This window comes from Equus quagga, chromosome 2 (assembly GCF_021613505.1).
Source record: "Equus quagga isolate Etosha38 chromosome 2, UCLA_HA_Equagga_1.0, whole genome shotgun sequence".
Taxonomy (NCBI): Eukaryota; Metazoa; Chordata; class Mammalia; order Perissodactyla; family Equidae; genus Equus; species Equus quagga.
In genome coordinates, this window is record NC_060268.1 from 10,724,404 (window position 1) to 10,738,445 (window position 14,042).

General features: G+C 38.7%; 1 protein-coding gene across 2 annotated transcripts; it reads left to right on the forward strand.

Annotated features, from left to right (window-relative positions):
• Positions 1–921: 921 nt before the first annotated feature.
• TRAPPC6B (trafficking protein particle complex subunit 6B) lies at positions 922–13,900 on the forward strand. 2 transcript variants are annotated; one of them, XM_046654771.1, is made up of 7 exons: positions 922–1,315; positions 7,491–7,558; positions 8,315–8,432; positions 9,953–10,036; positions 11,662–11,755; positions 12,751–12,761; positions 13,624–13,900. In XM_046654771.1, exons 1-7 carry the CDS (start codon positions 1,235–1,237, stop codon positions 13,636–13,638), a joined length of 471 nt encoding a protein of 156 aa, XP_046510727.1. In that variant the 5' UTR covers positions 922–1,234; the 3' UTR covers positions 13,639–13,900. The 2 variants fall into 2 exon arrangements, with proteins under 2 accessions (XP_046510727.1, XP_046510726.1); XM_046654770.1 differs by having other exon boundaries at positions 924–1,315; positions 12,751–13,900.
• Positions 13,901–14,042: the final 142 nt, after the last annotated feature.

Consider the following 14,042-nt stretch of genomic DNA (forward strand, 5'->3'; position numbering starts at 1 on the left):
CTACTTAGTGTTTTCAAAGGCTTACGTGGAACTTTTATGCTCGATTTATGTGATGATCGAAGAAACTGATTCAAACATCAAAAAATTACATCCAAACATGTCAAAAAAAAGCTGCCATAATTCCAATTATGGAACATGATCTTAAATTCCTCTGAAAGGGTATGAAGAGTTGAGAGGTTATTGTTAACAATTTGAGGAAACTCAATGTTAATTTAGGGAAAGCAATGAATTAATTGGGAAAAAATCTGCTTTGCGAATTACTAAGAAAAGAACGAATCACGGGCTAAGCAACACGTTCAAGCCAGAGTTTGCCAAATTTAAGAGGTGCGTATGAGCTAACATATGTATTTGCACCTCTGTAGGAGTTGTGTCTCATATCCGGGATAGATTATGAACTCCATCCCACAGTAACGTCGCTTTCTGAAGTCTTTAGCATTTTTCTGTTCACCTAATCCTCTGATTAATTTCTAATTTCTGGTTCAAATACATCTTGTTCTTTGCTTAGTCCGTTTTCTTTGTTCCTCACACCCCACTTCCAGTAAACCTCCTGGTGGCCAAAATGGCTCTAAATCTTTTTGCATTCACAGGCTTAATCCAAAATGGATTGGGGTAGTTTCTCAATATATCTGAAATTTATAGCCTGAAATATGATGGTTTATTCACTCTTTTTACAACTTTTCTTATTGAACATACGGCAGAAGTGGAAGCTTTTGGTGAAGCTAATAAAAATTCATGTCAGCTCTAATTCATAGCTAATGAAACAGAGATGGCAGTGGGAGCTCCTTTTGTCTTATTTTACCCTCCACCCGCCACTTCTGACATCATAGGCGAGAGGAACTGTCCTCCTGTCTGGGCGCCAGCGGTCCACCCAGAGGAGGAACTCTGTGATCATAGAGCTGGCGGAATGCCGGGGTAGAGGGGACCGGAAGTTGTTCTCTCGACCCCCGCCCCGGGGCCGGATCGGGTCTCCGGGGGCTCTGTTAGGTTCCCGCTGCTGTCAGACTGTCTCGTTGGGCCCGAGGGCTGGGTGGCCCTGGGGTGGGCTCGTCCCGGTACCGGGCTCCCTCCAGGACCAGCCTTCCGGAAGCCGAGCGAATTCCTGTCTCCCAGCAACGAGGGACGGGCTGCGGCCTGCGGGCTTGGCGGCGCGGTCCAGCTCGCCTAGGCGCTGGCCGGAACCCGGAGCCGGGCCCCGGCGGGAGCCGACACCGGAGCCTAGAAGAATAAGCAGGAAATGGCGGACGAGGCGTTGTTTTTGCTGCTGCATAACGAGATGGTGTCTGGAGTGTACAAGTCCGCGGAGCAGGGGGAGGTGGTGAGTGCTGCCACACGCCTTTGAGGAGGTCCTTTTGCGGTGACACTCCTCGTATCCCCTCAGTTCTTTCCTTCAACCCTTGTCCCAACGCCTCCCGCGGTGTAGACAGCCTGGTCCGCCTCCAGAGATCCAAAGCTCTGGAACCTGTCAGCTGCCTTCGGTCTCTGGCATCCTCCTCTCTTTCGCACCTTCTACTAGCTGATACTTTTTTGCCCATTCCCATATCCGGGTCCTGCAGGCCACAGATTTTCTTACTTTTAGTGTTGTCCCTACCGTGATTTATGGCCTGGTTAACTGCACAGCTGATTGTGGCACCACTACTTAATTCTGCTGTCACTTCCAGCACCTCCGAGCCGTCCGCTGGCTGTCCAGCCTGAGAATCCCCCTCCTCCTCATCCCTAACCCGGATACCACTCCACGCAACTCGAGGACAGAAGGTTGATGAGATTTGAGGTCAAAGCAGAGGAAACTTTGCAGGCGTTACTATAGTTAGGAAACACAGATTTAATAAATTCAAAAAATATTTAGTGCCCATTAAACGTCAGAGCTAGCTCTAGGTGCTGGAGATATGGTAATGAACGAAAGAATGGCCCCATCCTCTGCAGGTTACTTCTAAAACGTGGGAGTCCTCATTCACTCATTGACTTATTCAGAGAATATTTAAGTGTGTATTGTGGGCCTGACGCTGTGCTAAATGAATAAGATGAAACCCCTGCCTCACAGTTGTTGGGGAATAGGGCTTCCATGAATAGTGAACATATTGAGTAGTAATTAGGTATAGCATCATGGAGTTGAAACAGATTTTATAAATGAGATATTCCAAAGTCATCCTCAAGTCAGAAGCCCTTTCTATAATGCTGTTGAAAAAGAGCTAGAAAGTGGGAGTAGGAGAAGCATCCTAGGCAAACATAAAGGCCTAGAAGGATGAAAGAGTGTGGTGTGTTTAAATACAGTCGTCCCCCATTTTCCTCAGGGGATCTGTTCCAAGACACCCAGGGGATGCCTGAAACCACGGATAGGGCCGAGCCCTGTCTATACTATGTTTCTTCCTATACATGCATACTTATGATAAAGTTCAATTTAGGGCTGGCCTGGTGGCGCAGTGGTTAAGCTCGCACGTTCCGCTTCCGCTGCTCGGGGTTCACTGGTTCGGATTCCTGGGTGCAGACATGGCACCGCTGGGCAAGCCATGCTGTGGTAGGTGTCCCACATATAAAGCAGAGGAAGATGGGCACAGATGTTGGCTCAGGGCCAGTCTTCCTCAGCAAAAAGAGGAGGATTGCTGGCAGATGTTAGCTCAGGGCTAATCTTCCTCAAAAAAAAAGTTTAATTTATAAGTTAGAGATTAACAACTACTAATAAAATAGAAAAATTATGACAATATACTGTAATAAAAGTTACCATAGATTTAGCAACCTCAGCATATGATATTTTTTCTTTCCTTATTAAGTCCAGAACCTGCACCTTTTCTCTTAAAGGAAGCACTTTTTGGCTTCTCTTTGGCATATCCGAATTGCCTGCATCGGTACTCTTGCACTTTGGGGCCATTATTAAGTAAAATAAGGGTGACTTGAACACAAGCACCGTGTTAGGCAACAGTCGGTCTGAAACCAGACAGCAGCCAAGTGACTGATGGGCAGGTAGCGTATACAGCGTGGATCCGCTGAACAAAGGGGTGATTCAGGCCCGGGCTGGACGGAGCTGAACAGCGTGAGATTTCCTTACACTACACAGACCAGCACACAATTTAAAACTTGTGAATTGTTTATTTCTGGAATTTTCCATTTAATATTTTTGGACCACAGTTTAACACAGCTAACTGAAACCGTGGAAAGTGAAACCACAGATAAGGGGGTCTACTGTATGCTAAAGCATACATAGCACCGTGACTATATTGAATGGGCAGAGAGTGAGAAGTATTGAGAGCTGAAGCTAGAAAGAGCCTTGTGTGAGTAAAGGATTTCACCGTTCTCAGTGGAAGATTTTTAAGGAGGGAAACAACATGGCCCATTTGCATTTTAGAAAGATATCCCAGTGTTTGGGCTGCAGGGGGAAGATCCTTGTAGTGAGAAGATCCATTATTGCAGGAGTCCAGGCGGGAGATGATGAAGATCTGAATTAAGACAAGGATAGAGAGAAGAGGAGAGAATGGTTTGAGAGAGAGGAGGTAGAATCTCTAGGACTTGGCTAGGTATAGGAGTGAGAGTTGAAAATTGTTCCAGGTGTTTAGTTTGAGCAGCTGGGTTGGAAGGAAAGGGCATAAGAGAGAAGAAAGAGATGAAGATAAAGAATTATTTTGGACAGGTTGAATCTTTGAGATGCCTGTAGGATATCCAGGAAAAGGTACTGCCAGTTGTAAACTATTAGAAGGATAGTGTCATAGTCCATTTGGCCTGCTATAACAAAATACCAGACTAGGTGGCTGATAAATAACAGAAATTTATTTCTCACAGTTCTGAAGGCTGAGAAGTCCAAGATCAAGGCGCCCACAGATTTGGTGTCTGAGAAAGGCCTGCCCTTGGTTCATACACGGATGTCTTTTGGCTGGTCCTCACATGGTGGAAGGGGGCTAGCTAGCTCTCTGGGGTCTCTTTTATAAGGGCACTAGTCCTGTTCTTGAAGCTCCATCCTCATGAAAGAATCACCTCCCAAGGGCCCTGCCTTCTAATAACCATCACATTGGGGGTTAGGATTTCAACGTATGAATTTTGGGGGGTCACGGATGTTCAGTCTATGGCAGATAGGCATGATGTATTTGGAGATATTGTTATGAAGATATCACAAGAGTTGGAAATGAAGCAAATCTATTCTTACTCAGACGCATCTGTAATAGAGATTTTTTCCAAGCTGCAATCTTTTGACTTTATCATCATCAACAACCAGTAGTTATTAATGCTTAGCATCCGTGCTAAGTGCTAAGTAGCAAACATTTGCTGTTTGTGCAGACTTTGCCCTCTTTTTCCCCTTTTCCCCAAAGAATCACTAGCAACACACCTTTTTTACTCTTTTATCATAAAACCCCAGCCCCCTACACACATGCGCAATCAGTTCTCTTCATTCTCCTTTCTCTACTTTCTTTCCCTCTTCCATCTTTTGCCCAGGGAAGTCTTTTTTAAAAATCTTTTTTTCCAATGGAGTAACCTCAATTAAACAAAACAGAGCTGTTAAAAGTTTTTAATCATTTAACCTAACAATAACTTTCTTTTCCTATTGCAGTTGTTTACGGTGGGGAAAAAATTTGAAAGTGCCTATAAGCAAAAAGGATTTTTAAAAAGTCATGTGGAAGTCTTGGGGCTGGCCCCGTGGCCGAGTGGTTAAGTTCGCGCGCTCCGCTGCAAGCGTCCCAGTGTTTCGTTGGTTCGAATCCTGGGCGCGGACATGGCACTGCTTGTCAGACCACGCTGAGGCAGCGTCCCACATACCACAACTAGAAGAACCCACAACGAGAAATATACAACTATGTACTGGGGGGCTTTGGGGAGAAAAAGGAAAAAAAAATAAAATTAAAAAAAAAATCTTTAAAAAAAAAAAAAAGTCATGTGGAAGTCTTGATCATTAGAATCCATATTGGAATCTAGTGCCTGAGGCTTCATTGTATTAGTGTCTCTACTTTGAGTGTGCTTCAAATTTTTCATAATAAATAAAGTAAAAGAAAGACACATAATCCCCATAATCCTGTCATCTGGAAACAGTTTTTATGTATCTTTTCAGACATAAAGTCATAAGTTTTGAAATGAAATAAAGGAAAGAACCAATGTTTTCACCCTGCAAATCACTGATTTTCAAACTATGCTTGAAGAAGAACCAAATCTCTAAAAACTGAATAATTGGGAATTTACCAGTTTATAGAGAACAGTGTTTAAAAAGTTAATGGATAAGATATTCCCAAGTTCAATTTTTCTTAAAAATTTGGTAGCTACTAGAGAGCACTCACAGATGCCAAAGTGAATGAACAAGTAGCAACCTCAGAAGGTACTTACTAGAGCTTAATTCAGAAGCTCATGTGATCATAGTTAGGATTTGAGAATGTCTACATTATAAGCATATTTCCTGCTAATTAGTATATTCTTAGTGATTCTACAAAGAGCAGATTGTTCCGCAAAGAGCATCATAACTTAAGGATACTCATTCCACCTGGGCATGTTTGGGAATGAGTGTGGAGAATAACAGAAAAAGCAAGGATAGTGATAAGTACAATGTTAGATGTATGTGGAGAGTATTATGAGAGCATAGGGCCCAAAGGAATATCAGGGAAGGCTTCTGGGAGGATGTGATACTTGAATGAATTTAAAGGATGTGCAGTCTAGGGAACAGCATGTGCAAAGGCATGGAGGCAGAAGAAAGCATGTCACTCTGGAGTTGCTGCAGAAGTTTCACAGTGGGAGAGGGAAGGATGTTTGTGGATATGTGGCTGTTAGTGAATCTGGTTAACTAGCCAGGGAATGGCAGATAATGCCATGCTAAGGAGTTTGGACTTAATTTTGAGGAAAGGGGAGGGGGTGCTGAAAGGTCTAGTAGAGAAATAATATGATTTGTTTTTTAGAACGTCTGTATCAGAAATACAGAGGATAAATCAAAGGAAGAGAAAACAAGGAGATCGGTTGGCAAGCTCTAAGTGAAAACCAGGAGAGAAATGATAGGGCTAACTCACGCAGGAAGGATGGAGAGAGCAGATGGGTTTTGAAAAGCGTGTAGCCCATAGACTCCACAGGACGGCAGTGTGTGTGCAGAGTGGGGAGCAAAGAGGTGAAGAAAATGGAAGTTTGCTGATTGGGGTAACTAGGTGCATGGTGGGTGCCATTAATGAAGTCAAAGATTTTTGGAGGCAGAGCAGGCTGAGGACATTAAGATAGTGAATATCATTTTAAATATGCCTAGTTTGAGGGACCTAAGGGACCTGTAGGTGCCTATGTCCAATGAAGTCTGTGCTAGAAATACAGATTTAGTAGTCACAGCCCCATTAGTGTTCCTTAGAACAAAGTTCAGCAAATAATGAGGCCTATGGTGTACTTCTTAGTGGGAGACAAAGAGGCTTCAGAACAGATAAAAATCCTTGCCCTCTTGGAGCAGTATCCTAGTAGAGGGTGGGGGTGGAGGGACATGGGCAATATAAAATTGGTGAAAGGTATAGGACATTAAATGGTGAAGTTCTTTGGAGACAAATTAAGCAGGGAAATGGATTAGGGCACCAGAATCACTTTTAGAGGGCTTCTTAAAACACAGATTACTGACCCCACACCTACAGTTTCTGATTCAGAATTTGGGGTTGGGATTACAGAATTTGCAGTTTTTACAGGCTCCCATGTGATGCTGATGTTGCTGGTCTTGGGACACACTTTGAGAATCACTAGGATAGAGAGTTTCCGAAGGGAATGATGTTGCAGTTTTTGACGAAAATGGTTAAAATGGGCCTTATTGAGATGGCGACATGTGAGCAAAGATTTGAAGGGAGGAAGCCGCCTATGCCAGAGCCCTGAGACTGGAGTGTGGCTGGCATGTTTAAGGACAGCAAGGAGACCAGGCAGCTGGAGCCGAGTGAGTGGAGAAGAATAGGAGGTTGAGGCCAGAGAGATACAGGAGTCTGGATGGTATCGGGCTTTGTAGGGCATCCAACGGATTTGGGGAGTCTTCAGCATAGGGGTGGTATTTAAAGCCTTAAGAGTGGGTGAGATTGTCAAAGGAAGAGTAAAGCAATTGCATGATTGCAGGCATAGGATGGTGGGGCCATCAACTAAGACACACTGGGAACTGGAAAGCTTGGATGCCTGTAAGGGACATTTTGAAGCAAGGAACAATAGAATTTAGTGACAGCACAAGGGGAATAGCTGACGGAAAAATGTCAAAGGTGATAGCTTTGACCTCAGTTTTATAACTAAAGAGAGAGGAAGAATACTTGAAAATGGGAAAAAAAGGTGGAGAGAAGAGTAATTAGGAAGAGGCTTTGGCATTTCTGGAAAGTAATAATAAGTAACATTTCCCTGTATATCTTATTGTCTTATGAAAATGATTAGTACTAAGAAAATTCAAGTATGACTTGTAATTCACTTTTTCTTATAATGTTTTAGTGAAAAAATTATAAATATTTACATTAATAATTTTAGCCAACGTAAAACAATTTTTGAGTACTAATATTCTGGCATTCTAACAGTATTCAAAACTATTTTTTTTAAAATAGGAAAATGGACGCTGTATTACTAAGCTGGAAAACATGGGGTTTCGAGTGGGACAAGGATTGATAGAAAGGTGAGCAGTATGGATTTGAAAATTTTCTTCCAGGTAGGTGATGAACAAAGATGATCCATTTCAAAAGATTGCATAAAACTTGAGATACCTTAATTTTAATTCCCAATTTTTTTTATTGTCCTTTAATTCACAGATTGAAATTTCTTTTGAGGTCTGATGCTATTTTAACTCATTTATCCAACTTTTATGTTTTAATATTTGAATAAAATATATATATTACATGTTTTAGACTTATTTTTTCCTGAAAACTTTGGTGTTCTGAAACAACTATCTAAAATAGTGTTGCATTTCGTAGTTAAAGTCTAATGGGTTCTTTGACCTAAATGGAATTTTGTTTAAACACATAGGGATGGAAGTGCCTTAGAGTCTATGTTTATGCATATAATAATCTTCAAATTTATAGGTCAATTCTTTTTAGTATTCCTTTCTATCTGAATAGTTCAACTCTGATTATATTCTATGTAACAGTATTGTGATCATGCTCAGTTTTTTTGTTTTTTTTTAATGTGCTAGAATGAATTGTACCTAAAATTGTGGCTTACTGTTAGAATATACCATTAGACTAATTTTAGCCTCGTAATCATCTAACAGAATGTGAATCCATTGAGATGGGATCTACTTTGCTTGGTGCTTGTCACTTTATGACTGTCAGTAAATGTTCCATGTTGTTCTGGCATTTGGAAACTAGTGAATAATTTGCTCCTCTTGCTTTCTTTGGAGGAAAAATACTGTATTACTTCTAGTTGATCTTTTTAGGTTTACAAAAGATACTGCAAGGTTCAAAGATGAGTTAGATATCATGAAGTTCATTTGTAAAGATTTTTGGACTACAGTGTTCAAGAAACAAATCGACAATCTAAGGACAAATCATCAGGTATTTGGATAAATTAAGGCCTATTTTTTAAGTCCTTTAACAATATAAATGTCCTATTTTAGTGATTTACTTATTATATAAAACTTATGTAATTTCTAGTCAACTATGGAATGTTTCTGTTTGTTAAGAATATGTCATTACTTTTTTCTCTGATCAGGAATTAAGAATAAAGACAAGGACAATTATCAGTAATGATAGCTGTTCTATTCCCCTAGTTAAATAAGTTATTTTAAGTTTTTAAAAGTAGCAAATGTCAGAATGATAAAGGCTTTAGGATTTGGTTCCTTAGTTGTTATTACTTAGTGCTGATAATACATAGAACCACAATTATATCACATTTATGTCTTTAGAGTAATTTCTGATGTCTAATTTCTGGAGTATATTTGATTCTTAAATAACTTTTCCATTCTTTAGTTGCTGTCATATTTTCTGTTCTTAAAATATTTTAATATAGGGGCCGGCTCCGTGGCTGAGTGGTTAAGTTCGCATGCTCTGCTGCAGCAGCCCAGGTTTTGGATCCTGGGCGCGGACATGGCGCTGCTCATCAGGCCATGTTGAGGCAGCGTCCCACATCCCACAATTAGAAGGACGTGCAACTAAGATATACAACTGTGTACAGGGGGGTTTGAGGACATAAAGCAGGAAAAAAAAAAAAAAAGAAGAATGGCAACAGTTCTTAGCTCGGCTGCCAATCTTTAAAAAGAAAATTAAAAAAATTTTAATATAAGAAATATAAAAATTGCATGGAAAATTATGTATTTAAATAGATTTACTTTATAAAACTCAAGAAAATATTTAGAGTGGATTTGGCATTTTGATTAAGTAAAAAAATGAAAATAATGTATCTAATACCAATAGAATTCGTTTTTTATATAACAGTGTCAGCCTTAGCTTGGAAAGTCTTGAAATGCTAATAGGAAGGAGTGACTCTGATTATTGGCTTTCTAGATATGAGTTAATAATACACAACTGCTAATTTCACCTGGACATATATTTCTCATTCCTTTGCACTTGACTATGAGTTCTTTAAGGATAGGAACTATGTCTTATGCATCTTTGTATCTTTAGTATCTAAAAGCTTCAATAAGTATTAGTGTTACAAAATACTGAACAACCCTTCAGCTTTTTTTTTTAAGACTGGCACCTGAGCTAACAACTGTTGCCAACCTTCTTTTTTTTTTCTGCTTTCTCTCCCCAAGGCCCCCCAGTACACAGTTGTATATTTTAGTTGTGAGTGTTTCTAGTTGTGGCATGTGGGACACCGCCTCAGCATGGCCTGACGAGGATCTGAACCGACAAAACCCTGGGCCACTGAAGTGGAGTGCGCGAACCCAACCACTCAGCCACAGGGTTGGCCCCCGCTTCAGCTTTAACATTGCAAAATTCTTTCATTTAAAGAAAATTTGACCAATGGAAAGGAGAGTTTTAATAACTTTAAAAAACTCTTAAATCGTTTTGAAGGGAAGAGATCATTTTTAAGGATTACAGACTACACTGACTTTGGATGTTTTTTGGAACAGGGCATCTATGTACTTCAGGACAACAAATTTCGTCTGCTCACTCAGATGTCTGCAGGAAAACAGTATTTAGAACATGCTTCTAAGGTATTTAATGGAATAGAAGATTGAGGTTTTCTGTTATGAAAAAGGTAGAACCATATGGAAAAGTACGCCAATCACAACAGACTTTTATTTTAAAATAGGTTTTAAAGTATTTTTTTATTTGTTTAAACACTTTTGTATTAAATAGGAAAAAGATGTTCACCATAGTAAAATAACTTATATTAACCTGTAGCTAAATTGGCTTATGATAGTCAAGTAAAGAAACACTGTCACTAAATGGCATGGAAGTGTAGATTAATGGTAGATTCTTGGACATAGCATAGGTGCATCAGAAAAGCTACTCAAGCTTATAAAACTAGTATTAGCTGTGCAGATTTTCACCTCAGAGTTTATGTTTACAATCTCCTTTAGCAAATTAAAAAAGTTTTTTAATATAGTTAACATTTATTTCTAAGAATACATGTTTTATGTTAAGTATATCTTTGTTTCTGGGTTTTATATAGTTTTTGTTTTTTGGTCTCAGGTAGGAATCAGTAGGTAAATCAGATGTATTAAAGAAAGCTGACAAGTTTTAATATAAGGGTTCCTTTGAAGTGATTAATATCTGGGGCAGTATATCTGGGCTATTTGTCTGTAAAAATTTGTCCATACCTAAATTATGTAATACAAAGGCAGTATAGGTATAGTGGAAAGAGCATAGACTTGGGACCAAATAAATGTAGATTTTAAGCTAACTCCACAACTTAGAGGTTGGTAACATAGGGTAAGTTATATAACCTCTCTGGACCTTAGTTTCCTCTTTAATAAAATTGGTTATAATAATACCTATATTATAAACAATCTCTTCTAGCTCAGACTTTCATGACTCCAGATATAATTACATGTCACTACCCGTTTATGTATATTAATAATAAAATAATATTCTATATTACTCATAAATGTGTAGTGTTGTTGAATATCATGCAGTACAAAAAAATGTAGATAATCAAGCATTCCTTGGATTATTCATTTTTAGTTCCATTCTTATCCTGGCTTACTCTGCTATAACTCAGTCCCATTCCCTTTCCTTCTTTCGGTATGACAGGGTTTTTCAGTATTGGCGCTACTGGTATTTTGAATTGGATAATTCTTTGTTGTGGCAGGCTATAAGTCTTGAACAAATCAAGACTCTTGGTTGTAGAAAGCAGAAACCAATGCTGATTGAATGGAATAATATTAGTTGGCTTACAGCATTGATGGGAAGGCTCAGAAAATAGGCAGGAACCATGGGAGGTTAGGGCAGCCAGAAAGACAGCCCAGATCACTCCACAGGGACGGTCTGGTTAGAATCCTTCGGGCAGCACTGACGTAAGACGCAGGCCGCCTTTGCTGCTTCTAGAGCCAGTTCTAACCTGCTTCCAGCTTGTTTTGTCACTCACTCTAGATTCAGGAGTCCTGAACTGGAGCACCCAATTGGCCAAGCTTAAATCATGTGGCCATATTTTATTTGTCAAGGAGGTGGGAAATCTAGCAATCTGAATTTTCAGTAATTTGAAAAATTCTTCTACAACCCTTTTTTTAAACAGCAATGACTTATTCATAGCCAGGCTTAACAAATGTCATGTTTATCAATAGCTTTACTATCTTAGTAAATCCTTAATATTTTTTACATTTTTTGTTCCTTTTAGTATTTAGCATTTACATGTGGCTTAATCAGAGGTGGCTTATCAAATTTGGGGATAAAGAGTATTGTGACAGCTGAAGTGTCTTCAATGCCTGCCTGTAAGTTGAATTCACATTTCTTGCAAATGTTTTTAGTGATTTTTTTTTCAGGTCTAGTGTTTTTTTGTTTGTTTTTGTTTTTGTTAACTTAGAGGAAATTGAAAATGCTAAACCCATTTTACTTTTATCAATTTTAACATTTGGTGTAGTAAGATGTAGCATACTTATATTCATATTCAATTATTTTTTAACTCATAATGGACAATGATTTAAGAAATGTGCTAAAGAAATTCGAATTTATGAGAATTTGAAGGATGATTCTTAACTTTTAAAGGAAATTTTTCTGCACTATTCTTTTTTTTCTGGGGAAGATTTGCCCTGAGCTAACATCTGTTGCCACTCTTCCTCTCTCTCTGTTTTTTTTTTTCTCCTTGAAGTCCCAGTACATGGTTGTGTATTCTAGTTGTAGGTCCTTGTGGTTCTTCTGTGTGAGCCACTGCCATAGCATTGCTACTGATAGACAAGCGGTGTGGTTCTGCATCTGGAAACCAAACCCAGGCCACTGAAGCAGAGAGCGCTCAACTTAACCACTAGGGGCTGGCTCTGCAGTATTCTTTTAAGATAGCAGATTTTTCTATTGCATTGAAAATGTTTTAACAGTTTTCTAGGATATATATGTATTATATAAAGCTAGATAAAACCAAGTAGACTTTTACTGCTATACCCTTTTCAAAGATCTTTTCACCAGAGCTACCAACCAAGAATAAATTTGACTTGAACATCATTGTATTTCCTTTCTTTTCACAATGATGTCTAGCAATGAAATACCCCAAAGGCAGGAATCAGAAAAAGAAACAAAGGCACCTATTCACAAATCAGATAATCATCTCATAAAAATGGAATTGACTTGATTGAATATTGTGAAGTGTGTGAAAAATTGACATCGCAAGTTTCTTGATTGAAGCAACTTCCTAAATAGAGCAGAAAATTGATGTTTAGGCTTGTTATCCTTGTACCTAAAATCAAAGAATGAGTTTTCATGTTTCCTTTTTTAGGTAAATTTCAGGTGATGATACAGAAGCTGTAGAACATACTGAAGTGCAAGGCTTCAACAGTGTAAAGGATACATTATTCATGGATAAAGTATTCCACGTAGCAATGATTTAACTACATGGTTGGACGTTTGTATTGATATAATCTATGTGCTATCTCATATAATGAAAGATGCACTCTTAAGTGGGAATAAGGTTGTATTTTATCATTTTAATACAGACCAAGTTAAAGCAGATAGTGACATTCTATAACATACACTTTACTAAAACTCTTCAGAATGAAACCTGATTTCAAATAACTACACACCAAGATGGAGGACCCTTATTTTCAACATTCTGATTTGCTTAGAGTGATGTGTATTTAACCACACATGGAGAAGCAAAACTCAGGGGTTGATAAATTAGCATAAAGAAAAGTATGCACCATTCAGAATCATTTGTGTAATAATGAACAAATTTTGGTTTTGTTTTAGTTATTTAAGAAAGCAAACAGTACACTAAATTAAACTTAATTTTTATTTTATTGCTTATAATTTATTTCTATTAAAAATTTTTATGCCTGTATATAGATTTGTGTGTGTTGTGTATGTTGTGATATATATATCATATCTGACTGCCTAAATTGCTTAAAAACTTAATTTTACTTTAATAGAATTCAGTCCTTGAGAGCTTGATTAATGTAATAAAAGTGAAATATAGATTAGTTTAAATGTGAATTCATTGACTCCAGGGCCAAAGAATATTAGGTATTTTAGGAAGGAATTTTTATACTTAGTCCTGTTACAGTCTTGACTTTCAACTTCTCTCCCCATGTGTGGAAGTGCTGGTGAAGCGTCTAACATCTTTATCTTTATTCCCTTATTTACTCTTCCCCAGGGGCAGAAGGGTTGATAATTGGATTAGTCACACCAAGGTTCATTGAACCTATCTCCTCAGTGGGTTGGGGTCAGTGCTCATCTAGTAGATCTCTCACCTCCTCTTCCATCTGTTGACATGAAAGGACAAGCATGAAGATGAAAGCCATCACACTGAGAGCAGGATGCACAGATAGAAAGCACGTGAATTGTGCTCCTGAATTAACCAATCCTGGAACTGCTTTACCTTTGGACTTTTTGTTATGTAAGATAATAAATTCCTTATATTGTTCAATCTACTTTTGGTTGTGTATTTTATTACTTGCACCCAAAAAGAGGTCTCTCTTAGCAGAGACAAGGGGAGAATTAGGTTATATAAGAAATAGTATGAGAGAACTGAATTTCCTTTTATCTGGGGCAGGGGAGGAGGAGACACTTAAA